The sequence below is a fragment of the Spinacia oleracea genome, chromosome 5 (assembly GCF_020520425.1).
Source record: "Spinacia oleracea cultivar Varoflay chromosome 5, BTI_SOV_V1, whole genome shotgun sequence".
NCBI lineage: Eukaryota > Viridiplantae > Streptophyta > Magnoliopsida > Caryophyllales > Amaranthaceae > Spinacia > Spinacia oleracea.
Genome location: NC_079491.1, coordinates 35,570,447 through 35,595,943, shown reverse-complemented (window position 1 = coordinate 35,595,943; position 25,497 = coordinate 35,570,447). Strand labels below are relative to the sequence as shown.

Sequence of the window (25,497 nt, the reverse complement as noted above, 5' to 3'; positions counted from 1 at the left end):
GGAATTATTGTATTCCCTTATGCTTTTATTTTCCTAACGTTTTTCAATTCCTTAGAACTCTTTCACGTTTCTTTTCTCTCTTCTCTTTTTCATGAACCCTAGTTTTTCTACATACTCCATCAATGTAATTCTTTGAGGCATTATTGATTTTTCTCTTTATTTTATTTATTGCTTTTAATTATGTTTTCATTCTTAGATTTGATTTTCATTGTTCGTTTCATGATTGAGTAGTTCGCTTTCTAGGGTTTGGGAATCCTTGTTTATATTATGAATCCTTATTATTGTTGTTGATGGTTTGATTATTCATTGATATTTCTAGTTGATTAGGTTTATATTGTTAATCTTTGCAATCTGATCAATTGTTTGATTAAATCATGCTAATAGGATTTAGAATCGAAAGATCGAATTTTAGAGGCTTACCTACAACTAGCAATTCTGATTATGTTAGCGACCATACTGCATATGTTGAATTGAGAGTGTTAAGACCCGGCCGTAGGATTAACTTATGCTCTAGATAATTTGAATATTTGAATTGTTGATGATGTTTTGATTGATTCTGAACTATGAACATGGTGAACCGTTGCCCTAGATCTTTTAGTTTATTTTTCTATTTATTTTAGTTTAAACATTCAATCCTAAATTTCGTGACATTGTTAGTATCGCCATACCTTGAAAGCTAGATTTAAATAGCCATCTCTTTGTGGATTCGACCCTGCTTACCCTACTGCATTGTTAGGAGGTTTCGCTAAGATTTTATTTTTGACGGGTGTACGACAGCCTATCAGACACCTAATTCTTGTCTCCCCTAATGGGATGATGACGATACTATTATCCTTGCTAGGTGGTTGGTGCAACTCCGTGCGGAAGTCCCAATTGCTAAAGTGTATTCCAAAATCCAAAATTCATAGTCCAATTCCCGAGCCCATTATTACGGAACTCGGTACAAAATTCAATTTCCAAAAATCAATTTCAAAATACAAACACAATCTCACCCAATGGACCTCTCCATTGGTTTTACAAGGTACTTTCCGGTCAAAATGACACTAAGCAATCCAAATTCGGGCGCCGACTCACAAAACCGAGCATGTCGGGCCCGTCCCGTAAAACCGAGTCCAAACAAATTATCATGATTTAATTAAAGTTTCTACCTTTATTATTTCAAGTTTTCCTATGTTGTTCTTGTGATCGATGTTCATACAAACACTTGAACTAGGTAAGATAAAAAAAGGAGTAATCTTTGAGGGGATTTCATACTTGAAATCCCCCTCAAATGATCATCCAAACTCCTTCTACAAATTTCAAGTTTCAATCTTTATGCTTTGATTTCAAAAAACATGTTTAGTAAGTTGAAACTTTCATCCTTGAAAGTATTCCTTACAACAATCATCAACAAATATTCAAAAACCCCAACTTTATACAGGTTCAAGGATGTTTGGAAAAATGCAAACCTTTTTCCAAACTAGAACACAATTCATCTTTTATGTTCAAATACAAGTCCCATTTTCAAGATTCTATGATGTTTAAGGTTGTTTGTAATCACTCCTTAAACTAGAATCAAGTTCAAGTAATGGAGCATATTAAAGGTGAGGCCTTTTTCACATTAAAAGGTCTAATATTTAAGAATCACGTCTCCTAATTTCAATGTTCAACTTCAATATTCAAGTTCTATATTCAAGTTCTATTTTCAATAATCATAATCAAGGATGCTTTATGATGAGCAACTCATCTAAAATGGAGATTTTTAGAGAATCGAATCTCTGTCGGGCACATTTATTATTAAGTAAATGTTTGGCGTTCGGATCTCTAGTACAATAATACAATTTCAATATCGTCATTTCAATATCGTCATTTCAATGTCGCACTTTCAATACCGCAATTTCAATATCGCACTTCAATACCGCATTTCAATAACGCACTTTCAATATCGCACTTTTACTTTTGCAATTTCAATTCCACACTCTTTACTCACCTTTTTCAAGGTGATGTGGTTTTGTACGCATTTCAATAATTCCTTTATTTCTTGTGATGTTGCTTTACATGCTTATTGTTTTCATCACCTCACATGCTAAATTCAACAACATACAAAAGGTTACATCACGCTTAATGAAGATAATTCTTGGACAAACCGGCCTTAGATTCCTTTAATTAACTTTAAAGCAAAGTGACCACATACAAGTAGCAATTTCTATGTTCTAAAATGCATGCTAGCTCAAACCAACTTAGCGTCATGATTAAGATTATTCGAAAATGATCCTTGTCTTGCACTCGAATGTACTTTCAAAAGCCCGCAAAATAAGCATTTCATTCCCTTCACGAATCTCACCCATTCGGTTTCTAAGATTCAATACCTTATCCACAAGAGTCAACTTTGGTCTTTCGTTAAATATTGTTTGGTGGCGACTCCTTCGAAATTCAAAATCTACAAAGTCCGTAGGGGAAGGCAAATCCAACAGCGCGGGAAAAACAAACCCCCTACAATCTGGCGACTCCGGTGGGGAGTTCTAATTTTCGATTCGATTATGCGAGCGGTCCATGAGCAACCTGCCACTTCCACGCTAAAGTTTTGGATGCCAGCAGTAGCGCTAGGCGCAGGCCCCTGCGCCAGGCGTTGCTGCCTGCATTCAGCACATCCGCTTCCAGTGGCTGGCTGCCCATTCTGCCCAAGTTTTCGAGTGGGAGTTCAGTTCAAATTTTGAATTTCGAAGAACGCTCCCAAACCTCGAGAAATGGGATTGGTGTAGGTGGTTAATGGCCTCTTGCTCCTTAACTAAGGTCTTGGGTTCGGATTTTGGGTATGGAAAAAACTTCAGTTGGGAGAGATAATGTCCATCAAGGTACCCATATAAACTCCTGCGAAAATAGTCCACCAGCCGAAGGCGGTTAAAACTCCTCGTAGTAGAACAAAAAAAAAAAACAACCTCTATATCCCCTCTTAACACATGAGGAATTATCTTTGCATATCTGATATGTGCTTGCAAATGCATATCATAGTAAAAGACAAAATAAAAAGACAAAGAAATTGAATAGTACTTTTTTTTTTTTTTACAAAATGATACTTTTTTTAACATGAATGATACTTCATTTTTTCCCTATTTTGTCGTTTTGTTGATGCAACACATATCAGATAGTCACCTCGTCACTTCCCTTAACACATACAGTTAAATACAGTAAGAACCCACAACTCATTTATTAAACAACCCCCATATCCCTTTTTAACACAAACCGTTAAATACAGTATTATTTCGAAAAGGTAAAGAAACTAGGAAGTGCTTCATATCAAGTTGCTGAAAAACAAAAACATATCATCCCCTGATTATTAAAACACACATACAGGCTTGTTCCAGCAAGTTGACAGGGAGAGAGAATATTTCAAGTTCTCTACTCCATACCAATCTTTCCAAATTGAAGCATTAAAAATCTGAGCATAAACAGACATCTGGAGCCAAAGAGCCTTGCAATCTATACATCTTCATTAGTCAATGGAAACTGAACGGACAAAATAAAACTCTGAATAACAAAGGACAGACGCGAAACCAGAAATTTACAATAAACATCGCAGTGGGAAGGAGCAAATGATAATGAAATTTATCATTGCAGAAAATTCAAAATACAGGAATACCTAACAAAAGATAAAGAAAATAAAAAAGGCAACAACAAAACAATTCTTATCATGTAACAAAATACAATAAGATCAGTTCCCAGTCTTCTAGTTCTATTGCAAGGCAGAAGAGTGCGGTATACCTTTCCTATGGAAAGAAAACTCAATAGATGTATCACATGTTGACAATCAGTTGATTTTGAAGATGATAAGCATCCTCGTACGTCAACTTTAACGTAAATAATTCACCTTTAATCAGGGCCCGTAAATCTAATTTGGGTTTCTCTACCAAAGAAGAGCACATACACTTTTTAGGAAGAGACTTGGCAATATCATTCTTAATCTGCAAATTTTTTGATACAAAATAAATTACATTTTATCGCTGATCTCCCCGACATCTTCGGTGGTCAGAATGAAATTAAAAGGAAAAAAAATATCGAAGGACCAAAAAATTATGAGATAAAAAGAGGAAAAAAAGAATACCACCAAAATGGAGATAAGAAAAGTCCACCAAGTGCCTTTGCTTCTTGATACTGATGGACACAAAGTCAGGAATAGGATCCTTGAAATCATTCAAGCTGTAACCATGTCCTCTCCTGCCACTTCAGCTAGTCTCTTCCACGTCAATTGCCGCTGCTCTTCTACCTCTTTCGCTCTAGCTACTTTGTCTTCATATTGCCTTTGACACTCTTCAAAGAGCTCCACATCCATTTCCAAGAACATTTTCCGAACATTGACAGTGAGACCATGAACAGCTTGATTCCAGTGACTTTGAATGTTCTTCTCCAATGCCTCAAAAATGATGGGTAGGATCATCGTCCTGTTCTGGGCAATTAAGCTTACTATGTGCTCGTTATTCCATAAGAAAAGTGCTCGTTCTGCTACCTGCAACACCATTTATATGTTGATATAACCTATAATTCAGCATTTTACTGTGCAATGCAGACCATAAGTGCAAAGAGAAAGATTTAACTGCCACAAACAATTATACACAGAACTAGTGAATGGGGAATCATCCAGTAACTATTAAGATCATAGAAGCCGAGAGCAGCAATTTGATTTTATAAGACATTTAGCCTTGGGGGTCGGAGGAGTGCTATAGGTAAGGAGCACAAATGCAAAATTGAGAAAGACAAGCTACAGTTTCTCAGAAACAAAATCGCAAGATGTATAATTAATCGGATAGCTTGTTGCAGGGTTTATGCCGAGGTTTTCAAACGTTAGTTAGTGGAAATCATAGTGTTAAGAAGTACTTGTACTGAATAGAATTTTAAAAAGGCAACCAGAACATGTCAATAGCACAATGCTGGCATTAAAGTCTAAAAACTCTACTAAAAATCGGACAATATAATACTACTCCCTCTGTTCTTTTTTTGATTGCTTTTTTCCCAGGTTACACTGCAGTATTATAATAACGGGTACGTATTACAAAAAAAATATTAAAATTTAATTTGGAAACTAAAAATCGAGACAAATCAAACAAGATCACAAATGAGTCATGACTGTTTTCTCGTACTCCATATATTCATTGTTAAAGTATTAGATTCTATTTGTATTAGAATCTCTCAAGATTCCAAACAGGACAATATAAAGGATGGAGGGAGTATATAATATCTCAGCTAAAAATATTCAAGCTGAGCAAAATTTCAGGCATTTTCCATCTTTTTTTAGTTGCCTCAGTTACCATTTGTCTTCCCTTTGAGTTTGCCACCACACCATTTTTTGGTATCTACACCGCTACATAACGGCATAACCCCTTTACCTTCAGCAGCTCCAAACAACCCGTTAATGATAACTACTGATTAAAAAAATGTCCCGAAAATTTAGTCCTTCCCCAAATTTAATGATCCAACTATCCAAGCCTCTTTCTCTCTCGCCTCAACTCTGGACTCGCCTTACCGATCCTTCATTTCTCAAGCTTTAGGGATCCCCATATCTTCATTCCATCTCTCCTCTACTGATCTTACTCAAATTTCTCTCGTCTTCCTTCAAATAATTTATCTGTTGCATTTCTGTTTCCCTACAATTGCTGCTTTTCCTTTCTAATTTTTGCAATAATTTCTTTTTATGATTAATATATCATTGACATAGAAAACTCTTCACCGGCTGCAATTTGGGAAAGTTATAACCTAAGTTGTGATTTCTCAACTAGATCTGGTTGTTTTTGCTGATTTTGGGGAAAACCCCTAATTTTGCAATCCTGAAAGAACCCTAACTCTGTAGTTCCTTTTGGGTTGTGGTTGTTCTGGTGATTGATTTGGGATTACTTTCTCATAAATTACAAAAAAAATTGGGTCAATGGGTAATTTCTCAGTGCCTACAACTTGAGTAACCATGAAACAAAAAAATTCACAGCTTTCCAACTTTGATTTTGCTTCCCCACATGAAGGAGTGGAGGGAACTTACGAGAATGCTCCCACCTCTCTCCCACTTAGTCTAGGAATGACAAAAACAAAAAAACAACCCACAACATTTGCCTTCTTAAAAACAAGTGAAGATCGTGCTATGGGAGTATGGGACAAAAATAAAGGGACAGGGACGGAAGCAGTAGTAGACAAAAACAGAGTGTATCAACAAAGACACTAATGTTCCTTGCAGTATAAGTCTTGTTTACAAATCAGCATTTTTGTTAGCATTGAGCATATTGGTATGCATTCTACAATTTATCCAAGTAAATGTTTTTTTTTGTTTTGTAGCAAGTAAAATCTTATTTTACATATTTAGTAAATAACATATTCATTTAGCCAATATGTTCTTTTTTTGGTAAGGCTACACCCAGCAGCCCAGCACCCACTGATTTCTTTCAATCAGCATATTAATCTACAGAAAATACCAAAGTTTATCTTAGCATTTTGTATGGCATTATTGGCTAGCAGTTAACATATGGGTTTATCATCTAACGTCTTACACTCTTAGGGGGTTGTTAGTTCAAGCAATTTTCGAATCAGGATCAATTAATTTTAAAAATGGATATTGATATCGGGGGCAGGGGCGGGGGCGGGGGGGATCCTTGAAACCTCCAAGGTATGGGTTTCTCAAACCTTGGGGAAGAAGTGGTTTCATCCATACCCCCAGTCCCCCACTCATGGCATCAGGATATAATTAGAAAAAATTAAAAATTTAATCCTTGATAACGCCAGTCACAGAGTCACTTTGTAAACACCAATCCACCCCCTTTCACACCGTCATAGTTCCATGCCACTACCATTACTCCCCTTTCACCACGTATACCTCTGCTAAAACCACCCTAAAAAAAGATTTACCAAAACTTGACAAATGTTCCTCAAGATCCCATATAGACCATTATCATACTAGTACTGACATCTACAGAATCCACCTATATCATACCTTATTATCCAACTTCAACTTTTTTTTTAATATACAACTGATGGTAAATTATGGCCATTACATTTCTGTAATTGGAACTTTTATGGTCAAAATAAACTTCTAGCAGTCTAACTTCAAGGCGCCAATGGTGAGGCTTAGGAGGAGATCTGAAAAATAAGGCATGAAAGTCCGTCGTGCGGGAAAGAAGAGAAGGGAAAAGAGAAGAAGATGAAAAAATTGGTATTTTTGTTAGTAAAAGGGATGTTTTGACTTAAAGCTCATCCCAAACCCATGGATTTTATATCTAAACCCATACCTTATACCAAATGTGAACCAAACGCACCCGTAATGCTTTAAAATAACTACATCAAGCAATTCAAAATCTTTCCATGTATCAGTCAACAATAAGATACCAAATATTTTCCAAGTTTAACAAACCATACCTTCTCCCAAAAAACACATGGTACAAAGAAAGAGAATACAAGGACAGGCCACATTCATTCAAGATTCAACTAATACACTAACAATGAAACTATAAATAGTCAAGGACCCAAGCTGTGAATCTCCACTTCAAGTCAGTATAACCAATATTCACGTTTGAAAACCTACTTTGCCCTCTGCCCCTTCCAAAAAGAACTTTTATCACAATCACATAAACCGCATGTAGATGTAGGTATCTAACCCATGTAAAAACAAATACAGGACAATCAAAAATCCCAACTGATCTGCATAGAATCAATTCATCACCAAGAAAAAGATAACACGATGGTAGAAGGACTAATCAATCTAGGACTATGCAAAAACAAGTGGTTTGTTTCATAACATGAAATTGGCTGTATAATAAGAAGATCCACAATGATTAACAAAATGCTAAAATATTTAAAGCATGAGGCCATAGTGTAACAAAACATCACACCTAAGAAACAAAGGTACAAAGGTCAGGGGAAGATTGTGCTCGCTTGTAGGGTGCCTTCATCTACTTCAGCTTAGGAGGCCCACCAATGAGAGCCTATTTAATTTTAATAGGCTAATACATATTATAACATATAAATAAAAATGGTTCCTTTCCATATGTTTTGGTTGAGCAGGGTGTCTTACTATAAGAACTTAGTGATTCTTTACTTCTTGTAGCTTCTTTCTTTTTTTTGGAAAAAACATGTGATTCGGAATATGACTTGGTTATTTACAAAATAAAAATAGAGCCTCGCTTCACCAAGGTGTGTGCTTTTTCCGTCAGCCTTGCATCTACGCTCTATTGCCTCTATGTATTTCATACTCACAAACTCAGGACACGAATCCTATATCAGAAAATAACTCAACTCTCTGACATGCTAATCAACAACAATTCTTCAACCAGCCACATAGAGAGAGAGAAGCCATCTAAAAAGTGGCAATATAAATTATCATATCCCTCATATGGTTCGCAAACATAACTATCCTATCCTGTGCAATAGGAATCTAAATGAACCATTCCAATCATCTATAATCCCCCGCCCACACACACAAACTCCAGGGAGATATTCCACTTCCCTTTTCATGCACACCTCTATCTTAAGTTACATATTGAAGAAAAATTATCAAGAGTTGATGATCTGAAAAATCTAACAAGATTTCACGTGATGGTATTTTGATATATATACTAGTTAAAAAATACGGACAAGTTTACAAACTTTGACCATGAAAAAGAAGCGGAACAGCTAAGTGCAAACAGAGGGTGTACAAAATATACTCCTATGATGCAAATGTCCGAATGGATCAAATATAACCAAAAACTGTGCATGCTTAACTTGGTAACTATAAACATCAACCATGTGTATCGAGCACACAACAAACACCAACAGCGAAAAAAGTAGCACCAAGCTACTACATACAAATGTTAACTCATAAACAGATATTAAGATCTGCTAGAGAAGGCAAGATACGGAAATGCAATATAACACTTAAACCTGACATCATCAGGATATCTAAATACCATCTCTCTCTTGACATCTAATTCAAAAAAAAGCGCCTACTGTAAGGATACAAACTGCTAAGAATTAACATAGTTTAGTGACCAAAACCAGTAAGATAATGGCAGAGAAGAGAGATTTAAGGGAGGAAGAAGAAGGACAAGTAACAATATGACTGTATTAATGCTAATCAAGGTGAAATGCACCAAATACAGACTAAACCAATCATTCGGGGGAATGGCACTCTCCACATTACAACTAACTGACTACTTTCCACAATTATCAACATCACTCGCTCTCTCTCTCAATATCCTGTATTTATAGGAGTTCTTCCTCTAACAAACTACCTATCTTATTCTTAAGTAATGCAACTCTCTAAAGTATCCCTCTCCCTAATATTGATTTATAACATAAATATGCTTATACTTCTTCCATTCTATAAATATTGCAACAGTTTACCACTTAAGGAAGTTTCACAACTAATGCAACATTTCCCATTAAGCAAACACAATACTCCGTACTTCCTTTTACGCTGCAAATATCCAATATACCTTTACATTTCTTAAGTTCTTTACTCACTCGGTTTTTGTGAAGATTTCACATGGCTTTTGTAGCCTCTTATCACCTTTTACCCAATTTCTTAAAATTTGTGCACCCCAATGTTACAATATTTTTTGGAATGGAGGAAGCATGTTACAAAATAAGAATTTGGAATAATGTGAGTATATAAAAAATAGTAATTAAGACATTAAAAGAAAAAATGTGAAATAAACTTTAGCTACATTGACTATACTCACTAAGATCCCAATTGGAGCTAAAGGACACATAAAAATACCATATACTTGAGAAAACAATAATATTCCTCTATCAGTAATTGATTCCATGTAAGGTACAAGCATCCAGTTCAATTATCTAACAAACTGAAGATCATTAGCATGAAAGTTTATTCAACAAAGCACAAATAATACTGGCAAGCACAAATTCCTTAAACATTTCCCATACCTGAAAATGAGGGCTATTAAGGCATCGAGCTATCTGTCTGAAAAGTGGGACCATGCAACGCTGGAATTCAGCAGACTGTGTTGCCTCTAGTACTTCTTCTAATTCCCCAAGAAAAAGAACTTCTTTCTGGCAATTAGTAACAGGCCAGTATTTCAACAAACCCCTAATCACTGTATCTGCCAACTTGTAATCTTTTTCAACAAACTGAGTGATGCAATATGAAAGCTGCTGATGATATAGCCCAACTGGCTTCGGTTTATGAAGTGGGATCAAAGCTCGAACAAGGAACAACTTGTGTTCCTCCTTCATTGGAAGGGCAAAACCATTGATTATACTTCCTAGAATCTCCAAAAGCTCACCAACCCCACTATGTCTCTCCGTCTCGTATATGAATCGATAAAAGATATTATTTATCGCTTTCCTGATGAACGGTCGATGCACCATAAACTTCCCATATATCCTGTGGAGGATAGTTTTCAAATACTCCCTTTCCCTTGGATCCTCTGAATCAAACAAATCTAGTAGCTTCAACACAAATGAATGATCGATATAGCGCTTGGCAACCTTCGTGTCAGTATCTTGGGACACAACATATCTCAACAAAAGCTCATATACAAGCTGCAAATGAGTCCACGAGGGCTCAAGAAATGGCTCCTCCTCTTCGGGGTCAGTAGCCTCAACACCAGTATTTTCGTGGGATGTTGGGGGTAAACACCGAAATATATTTACCGACACCATCTTAATCATCTCATCCTGCACAGTCTCGTGAATCTTCCCCGACCCCGACTGAATAAACTCAATAAGTTCCATCAATGTTTGCCTTTTAATTTCCTTTTCCCTAACTGATTTCAACGTATCAGTAAAATCAAATTGATAGCAACAGATTTGAAGCTTACGCAAAAACAGATTCTGGCGCTCTGCAGCTGGGACATCTTTAAACATAGGGAGAGCTTCAATAGCACCCGTAGGTGGAACCGTCACCATCAAACCCCCGCCACCAACGCCCTGCGGTGTGGCATTCGGTCCAGCCGAACCTGGAACCCCAACTCGTGACGCATGATTAACAACAACATTGGATGAAGCCACCACCCCAGATCCTCTATTACTCGGGGGAAATGCTAAATCATCTGATTTAGACCCTTTTCGATTCCCTCGTTTCATAAATTTATTCAACATCTTGGCTCACTCTTCCCCTCCCTCTCTTCCCCTAAATTTCTTCCCCCTTTTTCTCTCTCCACAAAAACCCTAACCCTAGATTGAAAATCCCGATCAAATTAACGCAATACCAACAATTGAATCAGATCCCAGATAGAAAAACCTAATGTTAATGCAATATTCACCATTTATACTCCATTAAATCATTCGAGACAAATATGCAGACCCAATAAAAACCCAGATAAAAATTAAAAGTTATCGAAAAGAAAATGTTACCATTGAATTAGAGAATCGCAACGCTGCAAAAATGGGCAGTGATTGATTCAAAATTTCGATCAGAAATCAGCGAGTTGCAGCGAGTTGATCGGACTCGGATTGAAGATTTGCTGGGGAAGAGAGAAGGGATGGGAAGAGACAAAAGGGGAGATTTTTTTGGGTAGAAATGAGAGGGGAGGTGAAAAGAGAGCAATTTTTTAATTTTTTATTTTTTTAAAGAGTGAAGGAAAAAGAGTTTTGGAGGAGAGAGAAAAAACAATTATGGGTGACAAATTAAAAAAAAAAAAAAAACAAATTTAATACATGGAAGAAATATTATTGTGGTAGAGACTAAAAAATACGGAATAATCTAATCTAATTTAATTTAATATCTAATCTAATCTAATCTAATATTTCTTCTGTTCTTATTTACATGACACAATTGGGTTATAGACTTTATTGATACAAGCTTCTTTGACTTCATTTTGTGATTTATACTTAAGAAAATACATAGTCTTGTGGGTCTTATTAGATTCTTCTCAGTAAATATTTTTTTAATATCAACTTTTTATAATTTTTCTTATCCTTAATTGAATGTATTAGTGTTTGAAATCGTGTATTGGCAAATGTGCCTAAATAATTGTGTCATTGAAAAAAGAACGGATGGAGTATATATATGAAGAGGCATATTTGCTGAATTATTAGAGCGCCACATAGGAAATCTAAAGGTTTCGGCCAGCGAAAAATAACATTTCTAATTTATGTTTGAATTAAAAAAATCGAGTGTCGCGTAGATAATTAATTAGGGGCCACATAGATGTATGTTTATATGTATGTATGTATATATATATCCTACCTCCGTTCCTTAATGTTCTTTACTGCACGGGTTCCAATGCAATATTTAACGACTATTATATCCATTTTCGTATGTGAAAAAATTATAAAAAATTGATATTTTAAAAATACGTAACGAGACCAATCTAACAAGATCTTACATATATGATACTCCCTCCGTATTTATTTAAGAGATACACTTGGCCGGGCACGGGTATTAAGAAGAAGAATTAAATGAAATAAAGTAATAAAACAAGTGGGTTGGGTAGATATTTTAATAAGTAAAACAAGTGAGGTCCGTGTCATTTTAGTGGGTGGAGGGTGGGGGTGGGGTGTAGATAGATTATTTAATTAGATAGTGGGGTTTATAAGTTACTAAAAATGCCAAGTGTATCTCTTAAATAAATACGGCCGAAAAGGCAAGTGTATCCCTTAAATAAATACAGAGGGAGTAGCATTTTGATGTATAAAACAGTGAGAATCCACTATCAAAATTTTCATACTTTGGACACATATTCCAAAGTGTAAAGATCATTAAGGAACGGAGGTAGTATATATAATATATACGGGAAAAAAATCGAGTAAGTTGTTTACGTTGCTAATTTGTATACTGATGATGGGAATAAGGGATGTCAATGGGGCGGGGCGGGGCGGATGCGGATGTAGGTCCCTCCATCCCCATCCCCACCTAAAATTTTCATCCTCATCCCCGCCCCATCACCCATGGCGGGTACAAAATTCATCCCCATCCCCGCTCCAATGGGCGTAAGCTAAAATCCATCCCCGCCCCGCCACCCAACTGGGTATCCATCCCCGTCTTATCCCCGCTTCATACCCGCGCTAATACCCGCCTAATTTTTCTTATTTAGCAAACATTTATCATATATACGGATTAATCAAAGTTAACTATAGAAAAAAAAATACCCTATGACTAAAGTAACCTATTTAATCGAAAAAAAATACTCGTCATAAAAAAAAAATCCAAACAAAAAACATAAAAATCTCACCTAAATTTATATTATCACCTAAAGATGCAAATAAATCCAAACTCACCCTATCACCCATACGGGTATGAAGCGGGGCGAGCGGGGATGGGGCGGGGCGGGCGGGGATGGGGCGGGTTCAACACAAAATCCACACCCGACCCGTCACCCATGACGGGTACGATTTTTATACCCATCCCCGCCCCATCACCCGTCAAACCTACCTCCATCCCCGCCTACTTGGGGCGGATGCGGGACGGGTCTCCCGCGAAACCCGCCCCACTGACCTCCTTAGATGGGATTGATGGTTTAGAATACTGATGATGGGATTGATTGTTTGGAATTTCCCTTGCAGACAACGGCGGATCTTAGGTATGGCTGGGGGGGGGCCTGGCCCCCCGGCCGAAAAATTTTGTAGTGTATTTTAGTTACGGCCCCCCCTAAAATTTGTGCATAATTGTATAATTAAATAGCATATTGCTTAATTTTTTTTCTACCGGCCCCCCTCATAAAATCGTTCAAGGTCCGCCACTGCTTGCAGAGTAGTTTTTCTTCTTTATATACGTAAAATTAGTTTTTTTTTATTTTTTTATTTTTTTATTTTTTTTTACTTTTAAGTTTTAAGGGTAATTCATTTCATAAAGTTATGATGAAAATCAATCAACTGAACACATCCTAAGGTCGTAATAAATATTTCGGCTGGAGGATTATGAGTATACGACCCTCTAAATCCTAGAACATTTCGTCCCAAGAGGACCTTCTTTAACAACATTTTTTTAGTCCATATTTGAGCACTATTGGAGAAGATCTTATTATCAAGGAGTTTTGTCAAGAGATTTTGGAGTGCCACGTAAGATTTCCACGTAATCAAATGCATAATATAAATAAACTAATATTTTAGATTTATAAAAAAAACAGATAATATTTCGGATTTATTATAAAAAAATTAATAATTTAGAAAATTAACTAACAAATGGACTAAACACGATATTAACCGAAAGATAAATACAACATCACCGTAGGATGAGGATGGTAATTAATAGAATTGACTAAACAATTATGATAATTATACAAATAATAATTTACACGGTTTATATCAATGAAATTCTAATAAAATTCAATGAGGATCATTTTTTTTCACTAAAAAAAATACTCTGTAAACTTTATTAATAGTTTAAAATGGCACAGAATTCCCATTTTAAAAATATAAATAGATTTGGTTTTTATAGGCTTAATCGTAACCCCTTCTACTCCTTTTATTTCGTTTTCAACGTTCAATTACATACGTATTAATTTCTTTTTCTTTAATGCTATGTACGAAGTAATATAATATTCAATTTTTGTTTTTAAATTTTTATTTGACGTAATTGTACTATAATTAGTATATTGTTTTTTTTAATATAATTGTAACTTCTATCAATGTTTTTTATTAAATTCTTCACATATTGATTACATAATATATACGTAGTATCTGGTTTTTTTAATAGTAATCCACATTTTTATGTTTTAGATGTAAAGTTCATGTTTTGTAATGCAATATATATCATATTGTAGAAAATATAAGTATAAACTCTTGGACATGCATAGAGATGGAAAAAAGGTTATTCATATCAGGTTTTTGATTTGGTCATGTTCAAGTGATCAGTAAATTAGTCCCAATAATTTTGGGTTGCATCATATCATAACATTAGGATTATTATCAATCAGCTTATCTGAGTATTGGCTAAGAAGTAAAAAGTACCCGGGTGGTGATAGTTGGTGAAAGCTAAAATTTGTCATGGGCAAGTTCCAAATAGTAGTGGAATTCTACAAGGTAGAAAGTATATTAAAAAAACACAAGTATTACGTATAAAAAAAATTGACTAAATTTTCTTCTCTGGATAATTATTTTAGTTATTTTTATCGTATCATAAGTTCATAACTGCTCAGTTATTGACCATTTATTGTGATTGACAAACTAATAATTTTTCATTCAATATATTAATAATTCTCCCTGCATCGCACGAGCTTCACGCTAATATATATATATATATATATATATATATATATATATAAAGGAGGCATATTTGCTAAAATATTAGAGTACTACGTAGGATTACTATTGGTTTTGGCCAATGAAAAATAAGATTTCTAATTTAATTTTCAATTAAAAAATTCGAGTGCCACTTAGATAATTAATATGTGCCACATAGATATTTTAATTGTTTAATTACTAATATATACAACTCCATCCAAAATCAAACACTCTAATAATTAAAAAATAAATCTAAAATATAATCATCCTAAATCAAACACTAATCTAAAATAAAATTCAATCCAAGATCAAACATAAATCCAATATTAGAGGGCCACGTAGGAAATCTAATGGTTTCGGCCAATGAAAAATAAGATTTCAAAATTATTTTTGAATTAAAAAAAATCGAGTGCCACGTAGATAAATAATTAGGTGTCACGTAGATATTTTTATTAATTAATTATTAATATTACGCATATACAATTTCATCCAAAAGCAAACACTCTAATAATTAAAAAAAAAAATCTAAAATGAAAGTCCATTTAAAATCAAAACATAATTTAATTTACTACGTAATATATAAAATATAACAGTTGATATATATAGATATTTATTTAACTTAACAATTTAATAGAAATCGTGCATCGCACGACCTAAAATCTAGTGATAAATATTGGAATAGAAAATTTTAAATATTTAATTAATTTATAGGGGAAGATGATAATTGTTCATATATCTATGGAATATGACGTGTTTTGGTAGGGTTGGAAATTCAGGTTAATGGGTTAGGTTCGAGTTTGATTTTGGGTCGATTTTGGATTGTGTAAATTTGTAAAAAAATACTAGAAATGTTGTACAACTTGATATTACTACAAAATATGAGAAATGGGTCACATCGGGTCGATTTCAGGTCATTCGGGTTCGGTTCAGGTCGGGTTCGGGTTTCTCTTAGTAATTTTAGATCTAGTTTGAGTCAGATCGGATCAGGGATTTCCAACCCTAGTTTTTGGTAATTGGTAAAACTCATATCATTGCACTTTGTGAGGATATTGGATGGGGGTGTTTCAAAATATCCGACCCGTATTACCAGAACTGCTACTCTGCCGACCCAACACAAATAAGCCGGGTAATATTTTTCAATTTTTTTTCTAAATAAACTGGTTGGGTAGCCGACCTTGAAATTTATCAGGGTCATCGGGTCGGGACATTGGCCGATCATTAAGCTAAATAACGGGCACCCGACAACCTGTTCAAATGTTTTTTTTAAAAAATGAAATTCGAGCTTGTTTGACTTACGTGAGTGAGTCCAAATGTCCAATTCAGGGTTTCTTATCATTCCTTACAAAACACCAGTATCTGCCCACAAAGTCACTAGCTCATTTCTCTCCTCTTTCCAGTTAACAACATTGTCGATGAATCATCGAATCCACTGAGTCTTGATTGTTTGTTTGTTTTTTCTTTTAAAATATACAATATGAAACTTTGGGGTTGTGTCTTTACTAGTTTATTATTTCTTTCCCTAAGTTTGTATTTTGTAACAATATTAAACTTTTTTTAAGCAAATAACAATATTAATCTTAATCCCTACTTCTTTTTCATTTATTTGGATGGAAAATTCAGTATCATGGTTCAACACTATTGTGAATGGTTATCTTTTCATCAACTTTTGTATAAAAGTTTACTTTTAAACGTTTGACAAAGACAAATTTCTGAAGGTTAAAGAATCTGAGTACTCGTCACCCGACCTGGAATTACTGGGTACAGTTCAACCATTGCTTCAGAGGATAATGAAGAGCCATAAGAAAATTTCCAACGCAAGCAAATCCTTAAAAAAAGTATCTGTAAACACTCAGAGGCTAGAACCCCGATTCCCTCTACAAGAATGGGGCACACGCGGCAAATCCTCTCTGCAAACCCCAAGTACAAGTACCCATAAGGCATGCCCCTCATAGCGCTGCATCTTGCAGACGCCCTTCGCATCTATGACATTGAACAAAAGAACAATCTACAGATTATCATTTCTAAAAGTAGGGAGGCATCACACCTCAACCCATCGATTAACACATACTATTTCTAAGTTCCAAGTATTCAAATTCATAACAAGTTTGTCTTACTTGGCAAAGTCAAGCAATTTTGTTCCCTGAGTACGAACATGCTGCTAAATTCAAATCAGTAGCGAAACGAGAACTTGCAAAGTGATCAAAACAACTCCAAAGGGAAAATTCATGCATAGAAACTGCAAGCAACAAGCCAAGAACACCTACATTGTGTCACAACATCAATTCATAGGCACACTTGGGGACTAATTTTGAGCAAGCCCAAAATTACCCAATATCAACAAACTTGTGAAAATCAAAATGCAAGATACTTATACATTTAATAAACATCGCATGCAAGCAAACAATTGCAAGAAATTGGGGCAAAATCAAGAAACCCTAAATCAACTTAAGCATAAATTTCTACACGAATTTTACTCGAAATCGAGCCAAAACACGAAATTACTTACATAAATGCGGTTTAGATTGACTTGGGAACAATTTTGGTGAAGAAATCGTGCAAACCGAGCAAAAACAAGCAAAAACGAGCAAGAGGAGGGAGAAAATGGCGAGTAGCAACAGCAGAAAAATGGCGAAATGCCACTGAACTGCTCACATTTAAAGAGGACATGCGCTGGAAATTTCCAGCGCTCAAATTCAAGCGCAGGAAAATTTCAGCGCTCAAAATCAAGCGCCGGAATTTCGTTTATTCCATTCCGACAAGATGTCGGACCATTCAGCCCAATTCTTATCAAATAATCGCCTATACTTTTTCCATTTTGTTTCCCGCGGAAAAGTAACGGTTTTTCAAAATTTTATATTTAGTGTCCCACTGACAGGAAACTGTGTTTGGAACCGCCGCAACCCACCTAGGTATGGTTATTTTATTCAAAAAATAATAGGACTTGTTTTTTAAAAAAATTCGTATTTTGAAAAAAAGATAATTGTCAACGTTTTAAGGTTTATTTATTCCTTGCTGAAAAATGTCAAAGTTTTAAGGTTTATTCATTCCTTGCTAAAAAATGTCAAAGTTTTAAGGTCTATTCATTCCTTGCTAAAAAATGTCAAAGTTTTGAGGTTTATTCATTCCTTGCTAAAAAAGGTCAAAGTTTTAATGTTTATTCATTACATGCTAAAAAATGTCATTATCCCATATTTCATTCCCAAAAGGTAAAAGCTAAGTGACCGTTTTCGAAAAGCTCTATCTATAAAAGTTGAACGTCTTCAATGACTCTGTGAGAGGACTGTTCAGGTCAGTAAATTCCCAATGACTCGTGAGGGAACTATTGACATTTCCAGTGATGACCCTTCAGTCAAATGTTATCACTTGGGGGCTCATGAGACCCTTGTTAGAACTTAGTTTTAACCAAGATAGGTCCCAGATGCATTCCGTCTACCAATACTTTGATTGTCGTATTGCTCAGACTCAATCAAAGTGGGGGTAACTGTAGACGCCTACATTTGTCCCTAGGCCCGACACGGTGTGTTCGATGATTAAACCAAACACCGCTTGACTAAGCTTTCCTAAGTATTCGATGAACGATCCCTGACTGACTAATACTCTCGTAAACCTCATTTCCATTTATTGAAACTTCTATTTATAGTAACTGCTATTCTTGCACGCTGCCTAGAATAGCAACCATGTAAGATAAAATATCTAAGTGTTTGAATCGCCTTACGATTCATCATTAAGTAAGGACTAAGAGTTGCAGTCCAACTCGTGTTCCTAAAGGATAGAAAACGTGATAAGACTCGGCAAAAACTGATAAAGGCTGGAAAAGTAGACTAAAACACTAGCACTGGAAAATTCCAGCGCTGGCATTCCAAGCGCTACTATTTTCCAGTGCACAAACCTTAAGCGCTGGTTTATTCCAGCGCTGCTGTTTGCCTCTTACACAATCACGCAAAAGATAGAATTGATCCAGATGTCACCAGAAAAAATCTGGCGCACAAATGTCAAGCTAGAAATAACCAGCGCTGATCCAAGCGCTGGATTTTTCTAGCGCTCGGCAAATCTCAGTTGGAAAATTCCCATTCCGAAATTTATCTTATTCTAGCCTATTTTGTCTATAAATAGGGCCTCCAAAAACCGGAAAAGAACACACAATTCCAACCCTAAAACCTTAAGCTTAAGTATTGACCGAAGCTTTTCTCTGTCCCGTATTCGTGCGTCTGCCGCTTTAACACACTGTTAAGCAGACCCTGCCCGCACGACCGCCTGTTAAACTAAATACTGTCGAAGTGCTGCTGAAACCTAAACACAAATCCTTAAGCCTAAAATACTCAAAACTCTGGAAAAATCCCGTCCCATAGTCAGTAGTCATCGGAAAGTTCTAAAACCAAACAGAAAGCTAGAAAAGTCAAGTGGTAATAGGTGTCCTGAGAACCGCATTAAAGCATACGCTTTGCTGTTACGTGAATTTATATTTTTATTGCTTTCCCCACCATATAAATTTGCTAACTTTAACTTGTTATATTGCTCACACCTAAATCAGATAATACTTGGACAAACCGGTTAATCGTTAAGCTCCTTTAATCAACCTAAATCAGAGTTTTGACATCTTTTTAGTGATATATGTGCATTAAAATCAATCAAGAGTAGTAATGTAGCATAACACATGTCCCAACATCGTCACAATTGAACTAGTAAGGACCGCACCGCGTTGTCTAATGTTGGGCACTCCCCGTATTAGTAAACGTCCCCCGAACTCTCAATCTTTGCTCCACTGGATGTACGTTGAGGGATCTCCATACCAGGGATCACAAGGGAATCTATGGCCGTCGTGAATCACATATGTTTCTACTCTAGGCATATCACGATAACCGGGTTTTGTCAGTTTTCTAAAACTGAATAACGACTCCTAAAGACTAGTAAAAAGAGGCTAACGCCCCCAGTTAGTCCATGTTTACTTAATATGCTTGCCACATCCAGAGAGAGAAAAAGTCATGCGGGCCGCCACTCTTCCTTAAGAGGCATCCCGTCATGTTTTTTCGACCTCCTCACAGGCGTAAACATGATTAGCCGTCAAAAGATTTTCAGAATATGTTCGAAAATGGTAGCATAATATTGTCGTGGTTAGGTGATATATGTTGAGAGCTAGTACGTTGTGCAAGGTGCCAGCGGGCAGCATTTTGACCTGGAGGGCTGTGTTAGAACCAGGTATCCCACGCTTGTACCTTGCATGGCCCGCATGTAAAATTTCCAGAATCTGCAGAAGCGCCATATTGATTAGGTCATATTTCACGCACCCGACCTCTTTTTTGGGCCTATGATAGGATTTTGGAAAGACACATAATTGTAACTGGATTATCATTTAAAGAACTCAAGATATGACCCTAAAATAAAGCATATACTAGTTTAGAAAACGATTTGGTTTCGAAAACGACTGATAACTCTTTTGTTACAAAATTGGAATTGAGCTTATGATATATGGATGAAAAGCTTATTTGAAAGGATATCCAACCATGAAATATGCATTAGCTAATCAAAAGTTTATGGATGGACGAAACTCGAATTTGGTTATATCAGGCTTATCCGAATCTTAATTAGGCAACTTTAGGGCTTAGTTGTTAGACTAGGCCCAAATGATTTTTTTACGAAAATGAAAGATGGTTGGTATGTCCAGTTGTTAAGTGCGCGCAAACATGTTTTGGGTTCAAACCATTTAAACAATCGGTTAAGCTTAATCATAGGACACTTTAGGGGGGACGATTTTTAGGTGTTCATAAATGACCATGATCATCAAGGTTAAAATCAAAGTAGAAATCAAACTCTTTAGCTTTCCTCTAGTTAAATAGATTAATAATTAAGTTCATTTGCATCAACACCGTCGAGTTTCTTAGCTTTTTTGAAGATAAAGCTCATATGTATCTTTGTTTATAAACCTAAGAGTTGTAAATTTAGCGGCTTCATTTCTCATAAAACGCATTGCGACAGACGGAGGAACACCACTTATGAGTTATGTCATGTTACTCAACATAGTTAATAGTTATTTGCTCATTTGTAACTTTTCTATGTGACTTTATCAATTGTCGGCTTCCTGATGTAAGCATCCTGTGGTTATAAATCATATCATATTTAGTAACAATATAAACACTCATTGTTTTGGCCACATCGAACTATATGCTTGCTTTGCAACCAGTACATTCATTAGCCACATCAAACTTCTTAGTGGTCTTATTATTCTCAATATCTATAAAATCCTCACACGAGCATACAAATATTCGTTGCCTAACTATATTCGTGTTTTCTCTTTTCTTGAGATTGTCTTTGCGAATACCAAACTCGTGTTTAAATGCATTGCTCAAGTAAAGATCATACGCTTCTTCATCATTTCTAATTTCATTTCTCAACATTTCTTTCTACCTCTTTTACAACTAAAAAAAACAAGAAAGGGAGTTATATGCTTTTCAAATAACTACATAATATTTTTACTATTTAGAACAAATAATTTCATGTTAACATAAGCCCTTAATTAATTTTTTTTAACAATTTATCTATAACATTGTGCTTTTAAAAATTATTAAAATTATTTTTCCATAACATGATGTATTTTTCTTATGATATATTCTCTTTTACAAGTACGAAACAATCTTTGGTGCACGTTAATGAACGTTATTTTCTTTATAATAATATTCACAATCGAAAAAGCATAATATAACAATAAATATGTTACTTTAAAGAAAAAAAATCATAAAATAAATGAAAATTACCCGTTGGAATCACAACAACTTTACTTGAATAGCCATAAGTCCATAACCATCATGCACTTCATCATCTACATCAACAAAAATTTATCTTGTTAGTTTGAAAAGAAAGCTGGAACTGTAAATGTTAGAGTTGAAAAAAAATAACTAGAGAAATAAAATAAAGTATAGATAAAATAATATAAAAGGTGCTTAAGATGCCGATGGAGATTACAAAGAAGTAGAAATTTTCATTTTGGGGCTAAAATGTAATACCACATGTAATTGGGTACGTCTTCTAATTTGTTATGCTAACCTTTTAACTACATGCGACGAGGTACACAATCTAATTTACCGGATAGACCTTTTAAAATTGGTATGATTGACTCTTATAAAGAGATATTTACTAATCTTTTACACAATGGAGAAGTCTACTTATTAGGGGACAAACAAGAAAATCATAATTTACACTATTTCTTCTCTTCTTAGATTGCGGACATGACTTTTATTTGAGCGGTAGATATGTAGCACTAGCCCATGTAACTTTAATAATTAAATCGTTTCCCCTTTTTTTAATTGGTTTTCACCAAATATATATATATATATATATATATATATATATATATATATATATATATATAGCCCGTATTTTTTTTTTTGGCATAGGGGTTGGAGCGAGTAGAAAGAATAATGGGAATGATGCCGACTTACTATTGGGAATCATGGGTGCCGCAGAGCTTCTCGAAGCCACAAAAAACAGTTGTACGGATGGTCATCCTAGATTTTTTTTTTTTTGATAAGGAGAAGAAACTAGGTTACACTCTTACATAAGTGTAACCTAAAGCATCCTTACGGATGATGATAGAGAGGGTGTTATCCCACGAAAAGAACCAATACTTCATGATTTGCAGATTAGTCCCTTTAGCCGCCATGAAATCCGCCGCTTGGTTAGCTTCCCTAAAGCAGTGATTGATCGAGAAAGAGCCGAAACGAGCAAGGTCCATCTCTGCATCACAAATAACAGTGTTAATCTCCCAAGGAATTTTCCATGTACGTTTCAAACCATTGATTACTAGGAGATTATCCCCTTCAATGATAAGGTTTTTAATACCAAGGAAAATAGCTCCTTTAATCCCCTCTCGCATACCCACTGCTTCCGCTAGGATAACAGAGTAACTACTTGGGAGGGCTTTGGCTCCGGCTAACACAAGTTCGCCTAAATCATTTCTAATAACAAAGCCGAAAGAAGCTTGACCATTAGACAACTTTGACCCATCAAAATTTAATTTATGAAATCCGGAAGGCGGCTTGGTCCAAGAAACTTCAATGCTCTTGGAAGCCATTTTCTTCTGGTTGTTAGTCTTTACATGAGGATTGATGTCTTCCAAGCTTATATCTTTGGAAGAGATCCAATTTTTGTAAAAAGTTCTAATAATGGTGCAAGCTTGGAATGCGTTGAAACTTTCATTTTTGAAAATTATTGAGTTGCGTATGAACCATATGTGCCACCAAATTATAATTAGTCTTTCAAACTCAACTAATCTTAAATTATCTTTAAGAGTTTGAAGGGTCTGGACCATGTCAATGGAAGATAAGATAGGTAAAGGGGTCCAACCTTCATTTGCAGACAAATAGTCATAGATATTCTTGCTAAATGGACAATAAAGAAAAATGTGAGACGCATTTTCAATATGGTGGTCACAAAATGGGCACTGGGAAGGGACAAAAACATGACTTTTAGCTAATCTTTCTTTAGTAGGGAGACCATCTAAACAGATTTTCCAAAGAAAATTTTTCATTTTCGGGGGGATGTCGAGCGACCAAATCGAGCGATAGGGGACTCGATTTTCCACCGTCGTGGATAAGCCTTGAGCTAGTAAAGCTGCAGATTTAGTAGAGAAATTGCCTGTGGAGCATGGGCTCCAAATCAAATTATCATCAATATTATTATATGGTATAAGAATCTTACAAACTTCCTCCACCAAATTTTGAGGGAGAACGCTTTGTAGCTTAGACATATTCCATTGCTTATCGTGCGTTATGTAATCATGTACTGTTTGTTCAGTGGATGAGCTAGAGCAAGAGACCATTTCTACTAATGGACTAGAAAAAGCCCAATTATCAAACCAAAAGGAAATTTGTTTTCCTGATCCTACTTGCCATCTTAGGCCCCTTTTGAATAAAGTTCGTAGTTTCATAAGGTTCCTCCATTGCCACGAGCAATTTGAGGATGGGGAATAAGAAAATAAATCTTTTCCTCGAAGATACTTCTTATTGACTAATTGCACCCATTGATTAGAAGAGTTTGAGATACTAATTTGTTTATATTTTTACTAACAAATCCAGTTGAATTATACTCCCTCTGTCCTAAATGTTTGTCCCATTACATTTTTTTGTTCAAACTTTTAAAATTTGACCATAAATTCTCACTAACATATAAGAAATAATAAAGTCACGCGAGATCTTCCTATACTCGATTCAATGTATCATTTTATAATATCAAATTTTTATAATTTTTGTGCGTATAGGATTGGAGATATTTATATTTTTATTCGCATTTTAGAGATCGTGCTAAATCAAAATGTGCAAATATTTAGGGACAGAGGGAGTATTCATAAAGTACTTTTTGGTTAACATAGATACAACATAAAATTTTCAAGGATTGTACATTATGTACCATGAAATCACGCACTATTCAAGTAATTTACTAACTTTATTTCACAAAAACCTTCTTTAGACATCGATTAAAAAAACCAAGAAACTATTGTATTGTTATTTTATTGTGCTTATTTTTGGAACATTGATGAAGTAATTTAGATATAAACTGGTCAAATTTTTAGATTTAATAATGGTTATTCCGTATGAAAAAAACTATTTATAGTTGAATAATGATTTGTTCTTAGGATTTTTTGGATAAAACCACTTTTAAAGTTCAACTTTTTGAAATAACCACCTTATATGTTTTTTTAAAAAAACCACCTTAAACTTCCAAAGTTTAAGAAATTACCACCTTCTGTTAACTTCCGTCAAATGTCCCGTCAGTGGGGCCCACATCTAACGGCCAAACATTCGGAAGTTAACGGAACATTTGACGGAAGTTAACAGAATGTGGTGATTTCTTAAACTTTGGAAGTTTAAGGTGGTTTTTTTTAAAAAAAACATATAAGGTGGTTATTTCAAAAAGTTGAACTTTAAAAGGTGGTTTTATCCAAAAAAATCTTTGTTCTTATGTACTCCCTCTGTTTTCCTAAACTCTACTTTATTTTCCGTTTTAATCTGTTTTCCTATGTTCTTCCACTTTTACTTTATCCGATTTATGTCCATTTTTATTCATATAATCACTAGTAGAAAAAACCCCTGTTGCAGCGGGCTTTTAGACCCCTGTTGCAGCGTACATCGTATGCTGCAACTGGGGGGCCTGCAACAAGTCTGAACTTGTTGCAGCGTACACTGTACGCTGCAAAAAGTGTTTTTTTTGCAGCGTACATATATATGTACTCTGCAACAAGTGTGCAAAATTAGCAAAAATCTAGACCTGTTGCAGCGTACAAATTGTTGTTCGCTGTAACAGGGTAGGTTTGTTGCAGCGAACAACAATTTGTACGCTGCAACAGACCTACCCTGTTGCAGCGAACAACAATATACCCCCTGCAACAAG

The 25,497-nt window shown here is 35.3% G+C and overlaps 1 protein-coding gene across 2 annotated transcripts; it reads right to left on the bottom strand.

Moving 5' to 3' along the window:
• Positions 1–3,524: 3,524 nt before the first annotated feature.
• Positions 3,525–11,524, bottom strand: LOC110776520 (serine/threonine protein phosphatase 2A 57 kDa regulatory subunit B' beta isoform). 2 transcript variants are annotated; one of them, XR_002530167.2, is made up of 3 exons: positions 9,877–11,510; positions 4,082–4,483; positions 3,525–3,941 (listed from the first exon to the last, which is right to left on the bottom strand). XR_002530167.2 is itself a non-coding variant. In XM_021981078.2 (2 exons), the coding sequence occupies exons 1-2, from the start codon at positions 11,050–11,052 to the stop codon at positions 4,172–4,174; spliced, it is 1,488 nt and encodes a 495-aa protein (XP_021836770.1). In that variant the 5' UTR covers positions 11,053–11,524; the 3' UTR covers positions 3,525–4,171. The 2 variants fall into 2 exon arrangements, 1 of the variants encoding a protein (XP_021836770.1); XM_021981078.2 differs by having other exon boundaries at positions 3,525–4,483; positions 9,877–11,524.
• Between the last annotated feature and the right edge of the window lie 13,973 nt (positions 11,525–25,497).